General features: G+C 42.9%; 1 protein-coding gene across 1 annotated transcript in view; it reads left to right on the top strand.

Annotated features, from left to right (window-relative positions):
* The window catches only part of LOC147673404 (solute carrier family 12 member 2-like), a 189,631-nt gene that overhangs the window by 141,158 nt on the left and 30,869 nt on the right, over positions 1-17,604 (top strand). The window contains exons 19-22 of the mRNA XM_086947263.1: positions 4,409-4,488; positions 6,133-6,252; positions 10,731-10,790; positions 17,153-17,281. Of these exons, the coding sequence (XP_086803389.1) occupies positions 4,409-4,488; positions 6,133-6,252; positions 10,731-10,790; positions 17,153-17,281 (389 nt within the window). The remainder of the gene's footprint in view (positions 1-4,408; positions 4,489-6,132; positions 6,253-10,730; positions 10,791-17,152; positions 17,282-17,604) is intronic.

Below are 17,604 nucleotides of genomic sequence, written 5' to 3'. Positions count from 1 at the left end.
TTAAAATCCAATCTATATTGTTAGAGATTCATTTTACTACAAAAAATTGAGGCATATTAGAATAATGACACAAGAGGGGTGAAACTACTCATACATCATTGAAGAATGGGAGATTCTAGACGCTTAAGGTCCATGAGTGTTAGTGCACATATGGGTAAAGAGAATTTATTTTTTAAAGTCATTTTATTTTACAAGAATGTAAACTTAACTATATTCAAATTAGCAATGCTGTATCTTTTACTACTTAATAATTATTTAGCATAAGACAAACATCCGTCTAACCAAGTGAATTACCCTACACCCTTATTATTTTCTCTGAATGGTTCTACATAGTGTGGGGTGACCTGCACTGCGACCTGGCAGTCCTGTGGCAGACGGATGCCCAGTGAAGGATTTCTGTGGGCAGAGAGAGTTGATCTCCGTTGTTGGAAACGCCGAGGTTCTCCAACCTCGAAATGGGGTAAAAGAACCCCTAGTTTGAGGGGTGCATCTCCAGCCATTTTTGGTGGATACCCAAATTACCCTCTTTGTCTCCAATCTGGGACTTTCCTCGAGCACATCAGTGCGCAGGGGCAGCTCTAGGCTCATGGCGGCCCTGGGCAGAGAGCGTAGGTAGAGGCCCCGGCCGGGGCCCCGCACCATTTCTTAAGAGCCTCAGGGGCCCCGGCCAGGGCCCTGCACCATGTCCTAAGAGCCTCAAGGGCCCAGGCTGGGGCCTGTGCACCATTTATAAGTGCCTCAGGCCTGGCGTGGCGGCCCCTGGGGTTTGGTGGCCCTGTGAAGGTGCACAGCTTGAACATGCCTAAGGCCGCCCCTGCAGTGCATTCTGGGAATTGAAGTATTTGTTTAGTGGCAGTACCATCAACTAAACCATTATACCTCAAAGAAGTGATTTGTAAAAGAAAACCACAGGGCTTGAAAAGTTGTGTCTCCTGCCTTGAGTCGTCCGGCAGCCCTAACAGCGAGGGAGGGAATAGGTTGATAAATATACGGAAATACCATTTAGCTGAGTCAAACTGAACTGAACTGAGAATCTCAAGCAGCCCCATGTTTGTGTGCATGTTATCTATATAGCACAAACAAGCTCCAAGTGAGGGCCACCATGTACAGGGGGGTGGTTTGCAATATTGGAGAACACGATTCATAAAATACGATAGATATTAAAGTTGAAGCCTTTTTATGTTGTTTTTAATTCAGAGAAATTAAGGGAACATCTTGAGGTCGGTCCCAGTTGCTAAACCATCATACAGAGGCTTGATGCTAGTCTATTCCTGACAAATTTGTGTCAGCTTCATCGTTATACCGGCAGTGAAGTGCATGAATGTTGGCTTTTACACTCGCGCCACCTAGTGGTCTTTTCTCATACTTCACCATTCCTATTTGCTCAGTATGTCTCTGGCTTGACGCAGTTTGAGATTAGTTAGCGCTTTAAGGAGCTCTACTGAGAATGGGGCGTTGGCTCTACCTAGAGGTTGAATACCTGGAGAACAGATTTTGACTGGACCGAATTTGTGTTCTTCCGCTAAGGAAAAGTGCTTGTTTGTGTATTTGTACTGCGTGCAAATTGGTGTCAAAGAATTCTCGATGTGGACGTTTATGGAAGCCTGAAGACAAGTCTCACAAGTGCACTTAACCATATAGCGCCTACCAGGAGGAGGGTGGGCGCACACTACCTCACATCGGTGCATGATAACACTTATTTTGGTTCATAGCGCCTACCACATCATTGTATAGAATATCAAGTGCTTTGCTACAGTGACCAGAAGGTAATTGTGTAGAAAAGTAAAACTTCGGTGCACAATTTACAAGTATTAACAAGAGGAGACTGCAGTTACTGAATGATTCCTCAAAGACCTCATTCTTCAAATGAACTAAACCATTTAATTACCTCAGTCCACTATCTGATTAAATTGGAGCACTCAGAAATAGGCTCAACACGAGTTTATTTGCTGTAAATATTTTTTTTAAACACTGAACCCATGCAAGGGGTGGGGTATATTTTAGGGGGCAGGGGGTTGGGGTGTTACAACCCTCCTCCAGAAAATGAATTTTCTGGTAAGTAGTTGGATAACCTGTGCTTTCAGTTGGTGAGGTGTCTGTCGGATTTCAACGTGAATTTTTGCAGACACACAGACAAAACGCACACCTAAAACATGTTGGTTATTTTACTAAATACCTCACTTACTTAGTGCCCCTACCCGAATTCCTCGCCCTTTTACCCTGCCCATTAAGCCCCTGTTATGAGTGTCGTATAATGGATTTTAAAATTATTTATATGCCAGCGTGAATGGTGGAAAAACTGAAGCCCCCCTCCAATCTTACAGACCAAGCTGTACTGTTTTTTTTAAATTTATTGTTTTACAATTTTTTTCCTCTACGGTGGTCTTCAGATTTGTACCTTCTTCAGTTATCTGCCTACTTAAATTTTCGGAAATGCCTCTGTGTAGTAACAATGACCCCTAGTGGCACTATTGTGGAAGCAACGTACTATTTTGTTTATCGCAGTGTCTACATGTAGCAACGGTGAGACCAGTGTAGCCAAGCTGTGGCAACGCTGTGTCTACGTGAGAAAAGTCTATTTGTAGCAACACTGGCATCTCTGGCAGATGAGAAGGTTTCAGTTTGCTTTAGCCTCTCTTTTTAGTAGCTGTAGTGATAGAGAAAACTGTTATTTAAAAGGAAGAATTATACGAATACGAGGCAGCATACGTATTTGTACATGCCTCCAGTTAAACATGCTTGAAACATATTACATTACATTTGACTGACACATGTCACATCTAAATCTTGCTACCTTTACTCTGCGTCGTTATCCTCACACTCACTGGCTTCTTGCTCGCAGTGCCATATTTTAATGTAAAAAAACAACAACTAAAAAGTAGTTCAACATTGCTTTAGAGAGATATTATCAAATTGTAGGATGTGTTGGGTGGTGAAGGGACAAGGCATTCGGAGGCGCAGGAGACAAATGTTTGATTGTTCCCTCTACTTTCTTTCTTTTGAGTGACCGCCTCCTTACATTCTCTCCTCTCCTCTGCATGCCTCCTGTCTGTACATCCGAGTCTAAGACACACCTTGTTTGCCGTTGTCTCTGATACTGTATTTCTGAGAATTGCTTACATCTCATTTCATACATCACAATCTCTCCTTTTAAATTGCACCCCTGCAGTCTAAAAATACCTAATCTCCTCTAGCCAGTCTAGTCACTCAAAGAATTATTTGCCAACATGAACTTTTCTACACCTCACGCCACCAAGGCCGGACTGCCCATAGCAGGCATCGGGTGTTTCCCTGGAAGGCAGTTTTGCAGGGATGTATGACGGTACAACGCGTGTTTTTACAACGCATACCGTTACGACGCAGGTTTTACAACGCAAGTCGTTACAACGACTTGCGTTGGGGGGCGCTGGATAGTGAATAGTTTAATTTACTATTCCAACTCCAGTCCCCGTGGATAGTAGGGAAGGTGTTGGATAGTAATTTAAACTATTCCCTATCCTAGAGCGCCCTCCAGCGAAAGACCTTGTAACGACTTTCGTTGTAAATCCTGCGTGGTAATGGTACCGCGTTGTAAAAGTTTTGTGGTAAAGGATGTTTCCCGTTTTGCAGCACTGGGGGCTGGTTTTGTTACTGGGGGCCGGTTTTGCAGCAGTGGGGGCTGGTTTTGTTACTAGGGGCCGGTTTTCCAGCAGTGGGGGCCGGTTTTATTACTGGGGGCCGGTTTTGCAGCAGTTTGGCCGGTTTTGTTGCTCTGGAATGGTTTTGCAGTGGTGCTGTGATATCAGCCACCAGTAAAAGCAACAGTGCTTCACACTTGCGCCCTCCCGCAGGGCTGGTCCGACAAAACTGCCAGGGCTGCTTTGAGTTCCCAGCCCGGTCCTTCCCTACACTTACAATTACACTTAACTCCAATTAATTGAATCTACCACAAAGAAACTGGTCTGAAGGCATGGGGTTTCCATGAGACTACAAGACTAATCCAATTCACCAACAGCAACAACCAATCACCTTCTGGATTAATTACTATCCCTGGGCTCCGGGGTAGTGTATTTCTCAGTTAAAAAAAGTACTTCAGTGCCTCACTGGGGTTGTAAGGGCTATATAAATGCAATTACAATACAATGCATACAATCCAGATTGGCCAAAGCCATGATAAGATACCCTCACAAGTTCCTTATTGGCACTACTTTTCTTTTCGATCTCAGCATATTTCATCATTTTATCTTATGTTTGAACAGTAATTCATAACCCTCAATGGATTGGTTAGACTGCTTTAGACCTGCTGCTTTTCTTCTTAAAACAGTGATAAGAAGTACAGTTTTATTTTGCCCCAGCTGTAATTCGCTCATGCTTAGTTACTTTGCAGGCAAAATGTCATTTCCACTAACAGATCTTGTTTTGTTTGCAGCGATGCCTTTGATTTTCAGTTTGGAATTGTCATTGTAAGACTCCGAGAAGGACTAGACGTGACACATACTGAAGTGAATGGTACGTGACCTTGAACCGCATCTATTTTACAACCAACATTCCGGCTAAAGATCCCCAAATGAAGCCAATCCAGTGAATGCATAAATCATTAGAATAAGCACCACTTACCATGGCGATTACATTAATATTAGTTCCTGGAAAATATATTACATTCAGATGTTTAAGATATCAACTCAGTTTTCGCACACTGGGGTACTTTAGATTGCATTTCTCTACTATCTCCATCAATATCACTCCATTTCCCAAATGATTATGGCTTTTGGAAGGTTCCAACAGCCAAAAATGAACATATGTTATGTTATGTTATGTTAGCAGAACTTATAAAGTCCACGGTCACCCTTCGGGTATTCTGGCGCTGAAATACACATACCTTGCCGAAGATAGTGGAATGGGAGAAGACTAATAATTATACAAAATATTATATATATATATTATCATATGATAATTCAATTATATTGTTGCATTCCTGTCTGACAGAGCAGAGCGGTATGATTTAGAAGGACCAGTGAAATAAAATCCTCTATAAGAAGGGGTTGTAACATCGCCAATGATGGCCTGCCCTACTCTTGAAATTGCTTGATCAAGAGTCTTATTGAGATTAAGACGGAGGAACCGTCCTCCTCCTCGAATCAGAGAACCACCTGCCATATTTTGAAATTTCTGCCTACCAACTAGGTCTCCTCTGAAGGAGCCTTTGCCGGTAAGGCAGATGCATTGAAGGCACAGCAGCAGTATGACAAATGGGTGCCATATTTCTTGCCCCACTTTGCATACTTTTTTGTTTTACTTGAAAAACCCCGCCTTAGACTGCATTTGCTTTGATAAAAATAAAGAAGCAATGCTGTTGATTCGCAGGGGGGTCTTTCCCTTTACATTATGGCATTGCGTGTTTTCTTTGACTGGGGCTGCACGGTTACCTTTTTTTAAAGGTAGATATAGCTGAATCTCCACTGGGGAGAATCCTTCAATTCCCAACCCTTAAACGGAATGGGGCAATTTCAATGCTTGACGGATGGGGTTGGTTCGCTAACATGGGTGAGTTACAATGTTGGTTGCATGCGTAAGTCTGAATATTTGCGAATCACACGTTCAGTCCTAAACTATGAGCATGCACTGCCATAATGTAGGCACTGCTGCAAGATACACATGCTCTGTTAACGGGGCCCTTGGAGTTAAAAAATATTGCTGGAGATTAGGGACTATCTAACGACTACTGGGGCCATTATCAGCGAGCAAGAATACAACCCAGTATTTCTTCCTTGCAATCACTCATACCACAGGATCTCAGGTGATTCTTGAGGGTGAACGAATAGGGAAATACTCATCAATTTTCTTGGTTATTCATTAGTGTCTCCCGATATCTCACCTAGACATCTTACGTCTGGTGAATGTCTCCCCAACTGTTGTGTTTCTTCGGTTCTAGTATTCCTGAAGGGAGTTTGTAATTCCTGTGTTGGCTCCGGGGTATTTCCAGACCGCTCATAATGAATGCCTATGAATTCTTCTGATGTGTGAGAATGTAACTCAGTGGCATTGTGTTGGTGCAATACTTTAGAAATATGAACTCAGAGAAAAGATGTTGAGTATAATAAGACCTTATGCTTACTTCAAAATTGATTTGCCTTTATCATATTATTTTTCCAGAAGAAGCAATGCACCACTCCAGAAGGATAAGCACAAGAGACATCAAAGACGTCATGACGGAGACACAGCCAGAAGACGAAGGAGTTCAGGAGCCTTTACAAGGGTCCCAGAGCCTGAAAGGTATGTTTTCTCTTGGTACGTAGCTTGGCTATCCTTTCGTAAAGGACGTATCAGTCCAGGTCTAAGTGCTTCACCACTTTCTGATTGACTAAGCTAAGGTCCATGCATGGAAATGTCCTTCAGACTCCATGACTATTGTAAGTCAGGGAGGAGAGGGCCGGCTGATGAGAGCAGTGCACTCCCCTTTTCCTGCACACATGTGGTTCTTGGGAGCCAATGAACGGGAAAGTAGCAGACACAAGCCGTCTGATTTATTAGACCAGGAATACTTATCACATCCCTTGGACATGTGACCAAGTCCTCTTCCCTGCATGCAGTTATGTTTCTGAATGGAGAACAGAATGGAGAGGAAATGCTGTCACACATTTACAAACAACAATAGTATCCTCACATATTTGCAATGCTTTGTTTGTAAATGAGATGCAATGTTTTAAGATGGAATGCCAGTGGGTATTTTTATCTATTTAAACTACAGGTAGAAATTTTCTGTAGGGTAGCTTGGCGGGTACGTTTTAGTTGTCCCGAATATGGATTTACATTTAAACCTAAATTCTAATTATCAATTTGTTGGAGAAATCACAAAGGCTCATTTTATTTATAGCTATAAAAAGTCAAAGTTTTGAGTAATTTAGCTTTTGCTCAATTTTGTCTCAACGTAGGATCCACCTTCTCTTAAAGTTGGGGAAATGGTAAGCCATGTTTTATAGCTTTTGAAATAAAGATGAGATTAGTATTTTTTTCAAAATGTGTTTGCTGGTATTTGTGGCATTTTACAAATAGGTTTGTCCTAACTGGGGGATCCTAAAATTTCAGAGACACAGGTGCTTTTCTGACAAAGGCAGCAGTGTTACTTCCTTTGTCCTTAATATGGGCAGATAAATCAAAATACATTGCACAAAAAGTATCTAAAGTTTTTTCCTTCATAAGGGGCACGGTAAGCGTTGCACTTTGGGACCCCTAAAATCTCAAAACATTTGGCTATGTTTTAAGCAAACTATTTACAATTTAGTAACATTTACTCTCAATTGATTGTGGAACTGTGTGGTGCATAAAAACACACATAAAATTGCCTTTTAGTATAATGTTTCAATCATTTTTATAACATATATTTCTGATATTTTGTATGTACCTTGTTTCCGGTCCAGGGAAGACATGGCTTGCCAGTTTGGGCTGGACTGTTCCCATGAGGCACAGGGTCAAGACTGGTTTGCATATAGCTGTGTCTGGACTGGGGTGGCAAAGTGAGCTAAAGAACAATGATGGATTCAACCCAGATCTTTGACTGGGGGTGAGTGTCTGAAAAGTTTCAGCGCTCCGTCCATCATCAGCTGTCAACTGAAAATATTAATGCATATAATTAAATAGAAATAAAATATAATATTTGATATGTATGTATTCTATATACAATCACACATATGATATATTTAGTAAATGCAATTAAAATAAATGTACTAGAATATGGCAAAATAATAAACACCTGATTAATATAAAACAAATAATGCACACTACTTGCATTTGAAATGAAACATTAACAACAAAGTAAACGTTTATGGGAATATGAAATACCTCTTCTGAGATACCAACAACAGAAGCTCTGTTGGCTATGTAACAGGAAATGGGTTCTAGTGGTACTGGGACCAAATTAGTTTGGGCCAAATGTTTAACATTTTTTGAGTGATACAATTGGTACTACACATATGCATAGTGCATGTTAGGGGCCAGTCTTGGGAATGAAGGGTGGAGTTTGGTTGGTAAAACACAAAGTGCTTGATTATGAGTTGGTCGGTTAATTCCAACACATGCAAAAACCCCTGTTTACGCACTGGCTGGAATTACAAGTTGAAAGCTATTTAACGTATCTGATCATTATTGGATGTGTTAAATACCCCAAGCTTCATTAAATTTCAGCAGGTCAAGCCTGACCAAATTTAACATGGGAAATGTGTACGGTATTTACCATACCATGTGGATGGTGTTAAACACCACAATCCACATGGTATTCCCTACAAACTTGTAATAGGTGCTAGATATCGCACCTGAAAAATAACAAACCGGTGGTATGGGTATTTATCAGGTGCGCTAAATAGCATGTACACTTGTAATTAGGGCCATTATGTAGATTGGTAGATAAATTGGATTGGGAACCATGATCCCAGTTAAGCAGAGAAAGACTTAAAAGAGGATTATAAATTGATTATAATCAAGGATAGCTAAGGTTGAGGATGTCGAATGTTGACGTATACGTCCAGTGGTAGATGGTTTGACCACTAGGTTTATCCTATCTTTTTGTGTTGCTTTAATCACTATCTAGAAGTGCAGTAAATTGTATGTCACACAATTATCAACCTTTCATTTCAAAATATCAAGATTTGCAATTTAATTACAAAACATTTCTGTCAGTTATTATAATATTGTAAAAGTGAAGATAAGTTGAAAACCTTTGTTTTTGTTAAGTGCTAACAATTGATATAAGAATGTCCCACAGGCAATACAGCGTGTTTAATAGCCAATCCCAACACTTTGGAAAACGCTAATAACTAAAAAAACTTTTTTTTAAAACAATTAATTATGGAGGAATTATAATAACTTTTATAACTATTTCCAAAACCTTTATTTTTTTTAAAGGACACACATTTAAAGGAGTGATTTAAAAAGCTGTAATTAATTAAAACAGTTACCAACAAATGCCAACTTGAAATAGAAACTGAGTAAATGTTTTTATGTTTTGAACAATTCTCTGAGTCAGAAATGAATCCTTCCCTCAGGCAGTTTTTATCTAGGTCATTTTAGGTCGAGGACTCTGTCGCACTGCGTAAGCAGTGGGCATAGCTCTGAGATTTTATGTTTCGTAGTGTAGGGGGCTTGAACCCGCCCCTCTTCTCCATTGGCTGGCCTCGTAAATGCTGGCCAGCCATTGGAGGAGAGGGGCGTCACTCCCTTTAAGCCCTGTCTTTTTCGGATTCGGGGGCATGTTTTTTAGGTTCTTTCTATCTGTGACGTCATCCGTCACTCACCAAAAAACACGCCCCCGATTCCGAAAATTTCGGAGATTTGCGGCAGCCATTTCTGCCCGACCGCGTCCGGCCCTTGCATCCATCCGCTTGGTTTTTTTGTAAGCCCCAGTCTGAAAAGGACGGGGCTTACATCAAAATCCTGGTGCGGATACAATAAGTGTCCATTGTCTTTTGACCCCGGCCGGATTCATGTCATTTGCAGTTTTCGTGTTTTAAGTACTGCGCGAGCTCAGCAAGTACGCTATCTGGTATCTATTCCTGCTGCCCTATAACAAAGACCTGCAGAAGGCAGGCCCGAGCTGTCTGCCGCCGTCCCCGATTGTCCCTGACTTAAGAGGACAGCGTTTCCTCGTCCGTAAAATCAGCGCCGTAAGCACTGCTTGACTCGCGAATTTCTGTTGTTTGGCAACACCCCATGTGACAGGATATTTTCTTATCACCAAGAGGCCACATCTTCCCAAAGATTCCCATAAACCTTCAAAAGCGAGGCAAGGCGGGTGGCTGCAGAGGTGGTTTAGCCGGGACTAGTCTTAAAGCCGGTCTCGTGAACAATACATTTCTGTATTTATGGGAACTAATTTATGAAACAGCTATCATGAAGGCCTTCCTGTTGGCGCTCTTCATGTGCTTCCTGCAGTCTGCACTTCAGCTGGGTAAGTGCCCCCGACTTTCTCGAATGTCGTACGCACCAGGAAAAGGTGCTATTCCAAATTTACAGCCTCGCCGAAAATGCGACCTTAATGTTAAAGTCTCCATCAGGTGAATGATACAGTATGTCTCAACACCGAGCAGACGTCATCATACAAAAGAACCTTCCAGAGTGACTCTTGTATGGTGATGGTTAGTGATGGACGACCGGAAAGAGGCCTTTTACTTGCCTCAGAAAGTGAGCATTAGTGTTTATTTTGTCCCTTCCCTTATGTTTGTTTACCCGTGGAATGTACTTTAATAGTAACACAGCACTAATTGTATCATTATTTTGGTGGTACTAGATCGCTGTTTTCAGGTACTATGCACCAGTTGCTTTTTTTGAGTCTGTGTGTGTGCGTGGCTCTGTCTGTGTGTGTGTGTGGCTCTGTCTGTGTGTGTGTGCCTGGCTCTGTCTGTGTGTGTGTGTGTGGCTCTGTCTGTGTGTGTGCGTGGATCTGTCTGTGTGTGTGTGGCTCTCTGTCTGTGTGTGTGTGCGTGGCTCTGTCTGTGTGTGTGTGCGCGGCTCTGTCTGGGTGTGTGCGCGGCTCTGTCTGTGTGTGTGTGTGTGTGGCTCTGTGTCCGCAAATACTCTCTACTACTCTCTAATGCTCACCTATTGCCATTGTAAATGACAATACCATTTCTTTATGTTTAAAAAAATAAAAAATAAAAATGTCATGAGCAATGCCAATAGCTCTACCTTTAATAATGCAGAGACCATTGCATTGTAAATGCTTGTTGTTTTCTGATTTTGTATAGATTTTTCTTTCACAGATACTGTTGAAAATGACAATCTGATGAAGAATCGGCTATCTAAATCCCTTCTTTGCAAAGGTAACAAACTTAGATGATATGTTATCCCTCAATTAAATTCAAAGATAGTCACTATCAAATGATCTTAAAGTCGCTCTAATAATAATAACAACTTATCATTCATATTGCTCTGATATATAACACCACCACTGTTTTTTTACACTGTAAACAATCAGTGTCACTTCTAGCCAATTTAACAGTACTCAATTTACTGACTCTGGAAGAACAGAAGGCTGAGTTAGCCTTGTCTGAAGTTCTACTTGTGGTGTGCAGCTCACACTAAATGTCAATGTTGATAGTTGAAATCATAGAATCGTCTGGTACATAGATATTTAAAATATCTATGTATCATGCAATAACCATGGAGGGCAACATGGCGCATTTATGCTAGACAAGCATAGAAAGCAAAATCTTAATGTCTTAACAGGTAAAAAGGTACAAAAGGGGGTGGTGATGGACGGAGCATCTGAATCAATCAAACACTCACACCCAGTCAAAAGATCTGGGTTTAATCCATCACCGTTCTTTAGCCCACTCTGCCACCCCAGTTCAGGCATGGCTATATGCAAATCAGTCTGACCCTGTGCCTCATGGGAACAGTCCAGCCCGAACTGCTAAGCCATGTCTTCCCTGGACCGGAAACAAGCTTCCGAGGACCGGTTTCTGGCATTCCAGCCGTCTTCAGCCCGGCTTGCTTGAATCCAGTGGCAAAGTGAGCAAGGGACTCACGTCTGAGCATATCCTGCCACACTTATGACGGCCAAAAGCGGTACAAAAGCGGGTGGTGATGGACGGAGCATCTGAATCAATCAAACACTCACACCCAGTCAAAAGATCTGGGTTTAATCCATCACCGTTCTTTAGCCCACTCTGCCACCCCAGTTCAGACATGGCTATATGCAAATCAGTCTGACCCTGTGCCTCATGGGAACAGTCCAGCCCGAACTGCTAAGCCATGTCTTCCCTGGACCGGAAACAAGCTTCCGAGGACCGGTTTCTGGCATTCCAGCCGTCTTCAGCCCGGCTTGCTTGAATCCAGTGGCAAAGTGAGCAAGGGACTCACGTCTGAGCATACCCTGCCACACTTATGGCGGCCAAAAGCGGTACAAAAGGGGGTGGTGATGGACGGAGCATCTGAATCAATCAAACACTCACACCCAGTCAAAAGATCTGGGTTTAATCCATCACCGTTCTTTAGCCCACTCTGCCACCCCAGTTCAGGCATGGCTATATGCAAATCAGTCTGACCCTGTGCCTCATGGGAACAGTCCAGCCCGAACTGCTAAGCCATGTCTTCCCTGGACCGGAAACAAGCTTCCGAGGACCGGTTTCTGGCATTCCAGCCGTCTTCAGCCCGGCTTGCTTGAATCCAGTGACAAAGTGAGCAAGGGACTCACGTCTGAGCATATCCTGCCACACTTATGACGGCCAAAAGCGGTACAAAAGGGGGTGGTGATGGACGGAGCATCTGAATCAATCAAACACTCACACCCAGTCAAAAGATCTGGGTTTAATCCATCACCGTTCTTTAGCCCACTCTGCCACCCCAGTTCAGACATGGCTATATGCAAATCAGTCTGACCCTGTGCCTCATGGGAACAGTCCAGCCCGAACTGCTAAGCCATGTCTTCCCTGGACCGGAAACAAGCTTCCAAGGACCGGTTTCTGGCATTCCAGCCGTCTTCAGCCCCGCTTGCTTGAATCCAGTGGCAAAGTGAGCAAGGGACTCACGTCTGAGCATACCCTGCCACACTTATGGCGGCCAAAAGTGGTACAAAAGGGGGTGGTGATGGACGGAGCATCTGAATCAATCAAACACTCACACCCAGTCAAAAGATCTGGGTTTACTCCATCACCGTTCTTTAGCCTACTCTGCCACCCCAGTTCAGATATGGCTATATGCAAATCAGTCTGACCCTGTGCCTCATGGGAACAGTCCAGCCCGAACTGCTAAGCCATGTCTTCCCTGGACTGGAAACAAGCTTCCGAGGACCGGTTTCTGGCATTCCAGCCGTCTTCAGCCCAGCTTGCTTGAATCCAGTGGCAAAGTGAGCAAGGGACTCACGTCTGAGCATACCCTGCCACACTTATGGCGGCCAAAAGCGGTACAAAAGGGGGTGGTGATGGACGGAGCATCTGAATCAATCAAACACTCACACCCAGTCAAAAGATCTGGGTTTAATCCATCACCGTTCTTTAGCCCACTCTGCCACCCCAGTCCAGACATGGCTATATGCAAATCAGTCTGGCCCTGTGCCTCATGGGAACAGTCCAGCCCAAACTGCCTTTTGTACCGCTTTTGGCCACCATAAGTGTGGCAGGGTATGCTCAGACGTGAGTCCCTTGCTCACTTTGCCACTGGATTCAAGCAAGCCGGGCTGAAGACGGCTGGAATGCCAGAAACCGGTCCTCGAGAAGCTTGTTTCCGGTCCAGGGAAGACATGGCTTGGCAGTTCGGGCTGGACTGTTCCCATGTGGCACAGGGTCAGACTGATTTGCATATGGCCATGTCTGAACTGGGGTGGCAGAGTGGGCTAAAGAGCGGTGATGGATTAAACCCAGATTTTTTGACTGGGTGTGAGTGTTTGATTGATTCAGATGCTCCGTCCATCACCACCCCCTTTTGTACCGCTTAACAGGTAAAGAATCACAGAATATCAAAGAAAATGGCAAAATAGACATCTTCAAACTCTATTGTTCTCAAGTTATGGATTTGGAAGTCCATGATATTTTCTTTGAATTGGAAAGATCTTCACCTTTTTCTGTAGATGATAAGATTTGAGGCCAAGCTACGATGGCCTGGGAGCACTTTCAACTGAAGTTATATAGAATAAATCTTGATTTAGGGTTTTGGATTGTTCCCAGGATGTTTGGTTGGCAGATGTCTTTGCCTGTGGTGGACTGTAATCCTACGGCAAAAGTAAATTTTTCAGAAAGATAATAAAGTTGCTTAAGGTGTTTATCTTTCATTGTACAACAATGGAGTTCTACCTTGATGAAAACAAGAAGAGAACACTAAGAGGGGCTCTACAGTAGATGTGATAAAGACCAATGCTGTCACTCGAATGATGAGTAGGCAGTGGACTTTAGTTGGGGGAAAGTAGGACTAGATAAGGAGTAGACCCCCTGGTGAACCAGATGACCACTCACATTATTTAGAGCTCTTCATGTCTTTCATGCATTTGGGAATGCAGCTAAGCAAGTTCGGCTAAAGTAATGCTCCCTACAAGGCTCTCTCTCAGCAATATCTTCTGCCTTCAGCGCATCTTCCACACCAGCAAATGCATTGAATGCATTGAGGGCCAGATGTACAACCCTTTTATTTAGCTCCTCGCAATTTGTGACACATTGCGAGTCGCAAATTGTGAGGCGCCAAATGAAATGTACAACAGTGTGTTTACACCGTTTTGCGATTTCCAATGGGGTCGTAAATTGCAAGGCTCATTAATATTAATGAGCCTCTCGCAATTTGCGAGCCCATTGTGAATTCTGCCAGCCCTCCCAGGGATGGTGGCCTGCTAGGCTCAGCAGATCACCATGTCTGGGCCTGCTTTTTAATAAAGCAGTTTTTTTTAAAATGCAGCCCATTTTCCTTAAAGGAAAACGGGATGCATTTAACCCATCCCCTGCTGATGAAGGAACCGCTCTGTCATCAGCTGCGGTGGCGATGTGCTGATGACGGAGCGGTTCCGTCATGGCCTGCCCGACACTCCTGCGCGGCGCGAATTACGCGCCTGCGCTGAGCGTTCTATTGAGCGGGCGGGGCCATGACGGAACCGCTCCGTCATAAGCACAGCGCAACCGACGCTGGTGACGGAGCGGTTCCGTCACCAGCATGCGCCCGCCGCATTTCCGCCCCGCCCCCTTAGCACTGCGGCGGAATAGCCGCGCAGTGAAGGGGTTAAACAAACAAAAACAATGAAACGTTTTAGTTTCATTTTTTAAGGGCAGGCAGTGGTCCCTGCGACCAATGTTTGCCCTTAAAAAATTATTTTGCATTCATTTGCAGAGGGGAAGGGGTCGCCAGGGGACCCCTTCCCATTTGCAAATGCATTACCACCTACTTGATGGTGGTAATTGCGAGTGTTTTGCGACCGCAGTACAATTGTAATATACTTTTATTGGATACTTGTTCAGAAGGACATCTGACTGCCAGTGCACATAAAAATCTCCGATACAGAACATTGTTTTTCTAGGCATGTGGCATGGATTACCTGCACTGTTCTAGATTTCTTAGACTTCCTTCTAGGCCTGGGTAGTGAACTTTGCTCCGTTCGTGGAGTTTGCTGCACTTCGCACTCCGCGGAGTTCGCGGAGTGCAGAAAACTCCTCTTCGCAATGTGCAGCGGAGTTTTATCCCTGCTCGCGATCGCAAACTGTAAGTTCTCGAACGCTAGCTGCCTCTCGGGAAGAATTTCTATCTGAACGGCAGGAATACCAGCAAAAACGGCAGTTCGCACTGCACTCCGCCACTCGCGGAACTTCACTGAGTTTTTTGGTAACTTCACGAAGTTTCGCATAGCAAAACTCCACAAACTATGCCCAGGCCTGCTTCCTTCACAAATACACTGATCTTCAATTCCAACAAAAATGAAGACCATGATTCCTAACTAGACATGAAGCCAGTCCTAAACTTAAAGCTTGGCACACCCAGGCATTTACATGGCATTTACTTCGCAAGAGATCAAGAGGGGCAAAATCCTTTCAACCAATGTAACCATCTCATCACATCTAGAGTGTGGTATTGCCAGAGAAAACTAAAAATGTTAGTGTAGACCCATAGGAAACTATAGCAAAGCCCATGACTGAGCTCTAGATACGTATTAGTATGGTCTCCACAGTATGAATTTTCTAATATGGTTTAGAGTCAGGGAACAGATGCTGTACCCTTCAGTGTTGAAGAGTGCGATCACAAACCCTCCCATACATGATATTTATTCTTCATCACCGGGTCTGCTCCTCTTTAACATACTATCTCACCATTGCAATGGATGGAATGCCCTAGAGGAGCGATTGCATAAGTAGATGTTCTGAGGGGTGACCTATTCTTCTTCCCCGGGCACCCAACTGATGGTACCACCCATTACAAAAATTGTGTTATTCCTATTAATGACCTTACTAGTATGTCCAATTTTAATATTGTATTGATGAATACAACTAAAATTGTATTGGAGTGGGATAATATTTAGTGTCTGTTCTCTTTGACACCATTGTAAAAGCAACAGGTGCGTATCATCACCTTTCATGTCTTTTCAAAATACTCAACATGGTTCTGTGTACTGCGGAGCCTAAAATGGTCAAGTACATTCATAAGGACTTTTATTAAGCATCAATTTCTAATGTCACATTACTTAGAAAAAATGGAAGTAAAACACCCCGTAAGCTTGAAGTTGTTTACATACATTTTGCAAGACCATCACTCAATTCTAGAATCACTTGAAAAATTATTTGTTAAATTTGTTTCCAAGGTGAGAAGGAGAAGGAAACACCATCAAATTCCACAAGGATTTTTGGAATCTCATTAAGAATAATGGATCAGTCTCTTGGACTCTCATCAAACATCTGCTCCATACATAGGAAGAAAAATGAAGAAGTAGATTTTAGGTTTATTTTTTTGCAGGGCTTTGTGAATCAGCCAATATCTCAAAGTACTCCTAGACGAGAAATGGCCATGACTACCTATGTCAATTTGTAAACGTATATCTCTGAGTCTGACACACATTGTGCCCTGGGTTATTCACATGATGAGCCCTGTCTCTTAATTATTATTACATTCTGTACAGTCATTAGTAGAAGCAAAATAGGTATTTTCTTAAAAATTGTCAGTACCGAAATAGAAGAATTATGGTCATGTGCAAGGTCTAAGTCATCATTAATAACAATGGGTTTGCTTTCTTCATTCTTCACCTAATATCTGAAAAAAGGCCTTGTTCATCACTTTAGACTCTTCCCAACTAAAGCCTACCAACTTAAAAAATAGAGCGACTACTGACTGATTTCTATAAGTCACTGTTACAGAGGTCCTTCCTGCGTCATCTATTCTCATGTATATATTAAATAGCTCTATAGACCAAACCTAGTCGGAAGACAGTGGAGTACTGTACTGGGTGTGAGGCAAAGAAACAGTCATTGTGTGATTAGAGAAGCTGCATTTTACTGTTACATACAGTTGTGTTCTTTAACAGGATGTGTCTTCAGTTCTTTCATAATTGCACCTCCACACACTTGCTGCAGAAAAAGTGGATTTTGTCACCTGCATGCTTTATTGTTAAGAATACCTAGTCTAGACAATAGTGGGCATTTAGGCTTATTCATCATTGCTTAGGTGTTGGTAGACAAAACCTTGAAACACTGTAGTTGACCATTGTTGTTTTTATTTGCAGCAAAGTCCTCCAGTCCTGGTGAGTCTGTCACTTCCGCCGGCCATAAAATCATGCTGGAAGTCACCTCTCAATTTCAGAAGAAGCAGGGGAAAGGCACCATTGATGTCTGGTGGCTCTTTGATGATGGAGGTGAGACATTTTGGTCCAACAGGAAAGGAATTACCATAGTATACAGATTCCTTCAACCTTTAAAATAAATCTTATCACTTGAGGGCCGTATTCACAAAGATATTCTCTGGAGCGAGAGCCATTTGTACAAAGATTCCATTCACAAAAGCAGTCGCAAATTACATGGCCACTTTTTGCAAATCTAGTTGGATTTTGTGAACCAGCATTTGTACTTTTAGGTCAGTTCGAAAATCATCAGTCACAAAGAGTTGCAAAACAATCTACCTAATTAATATTCATTACGAAGGTCTAAATTTGTAATGCCCCACCCATGATTGGCTGCA

The sequence above is a fragment of the Lissotriton vulgaris genome, chromosome 12 (assembly GCF_964263255.1).
Source record: "Lissotriton vulgaris chromosome 12, aLisVul1.2, whole genome shotgun sequence".
Classification (NCBI taxonomy): Eukaryota; Metazoa; Chordata; class Amphibia; order Caudata; family Salamandridae; genus Lissotriton; species Lissotriton vulgaris.
Note: the sequence above shows the minus strand (reverse complement) of the source record. Positions and strands in the feature narration are given on the sequence as shown.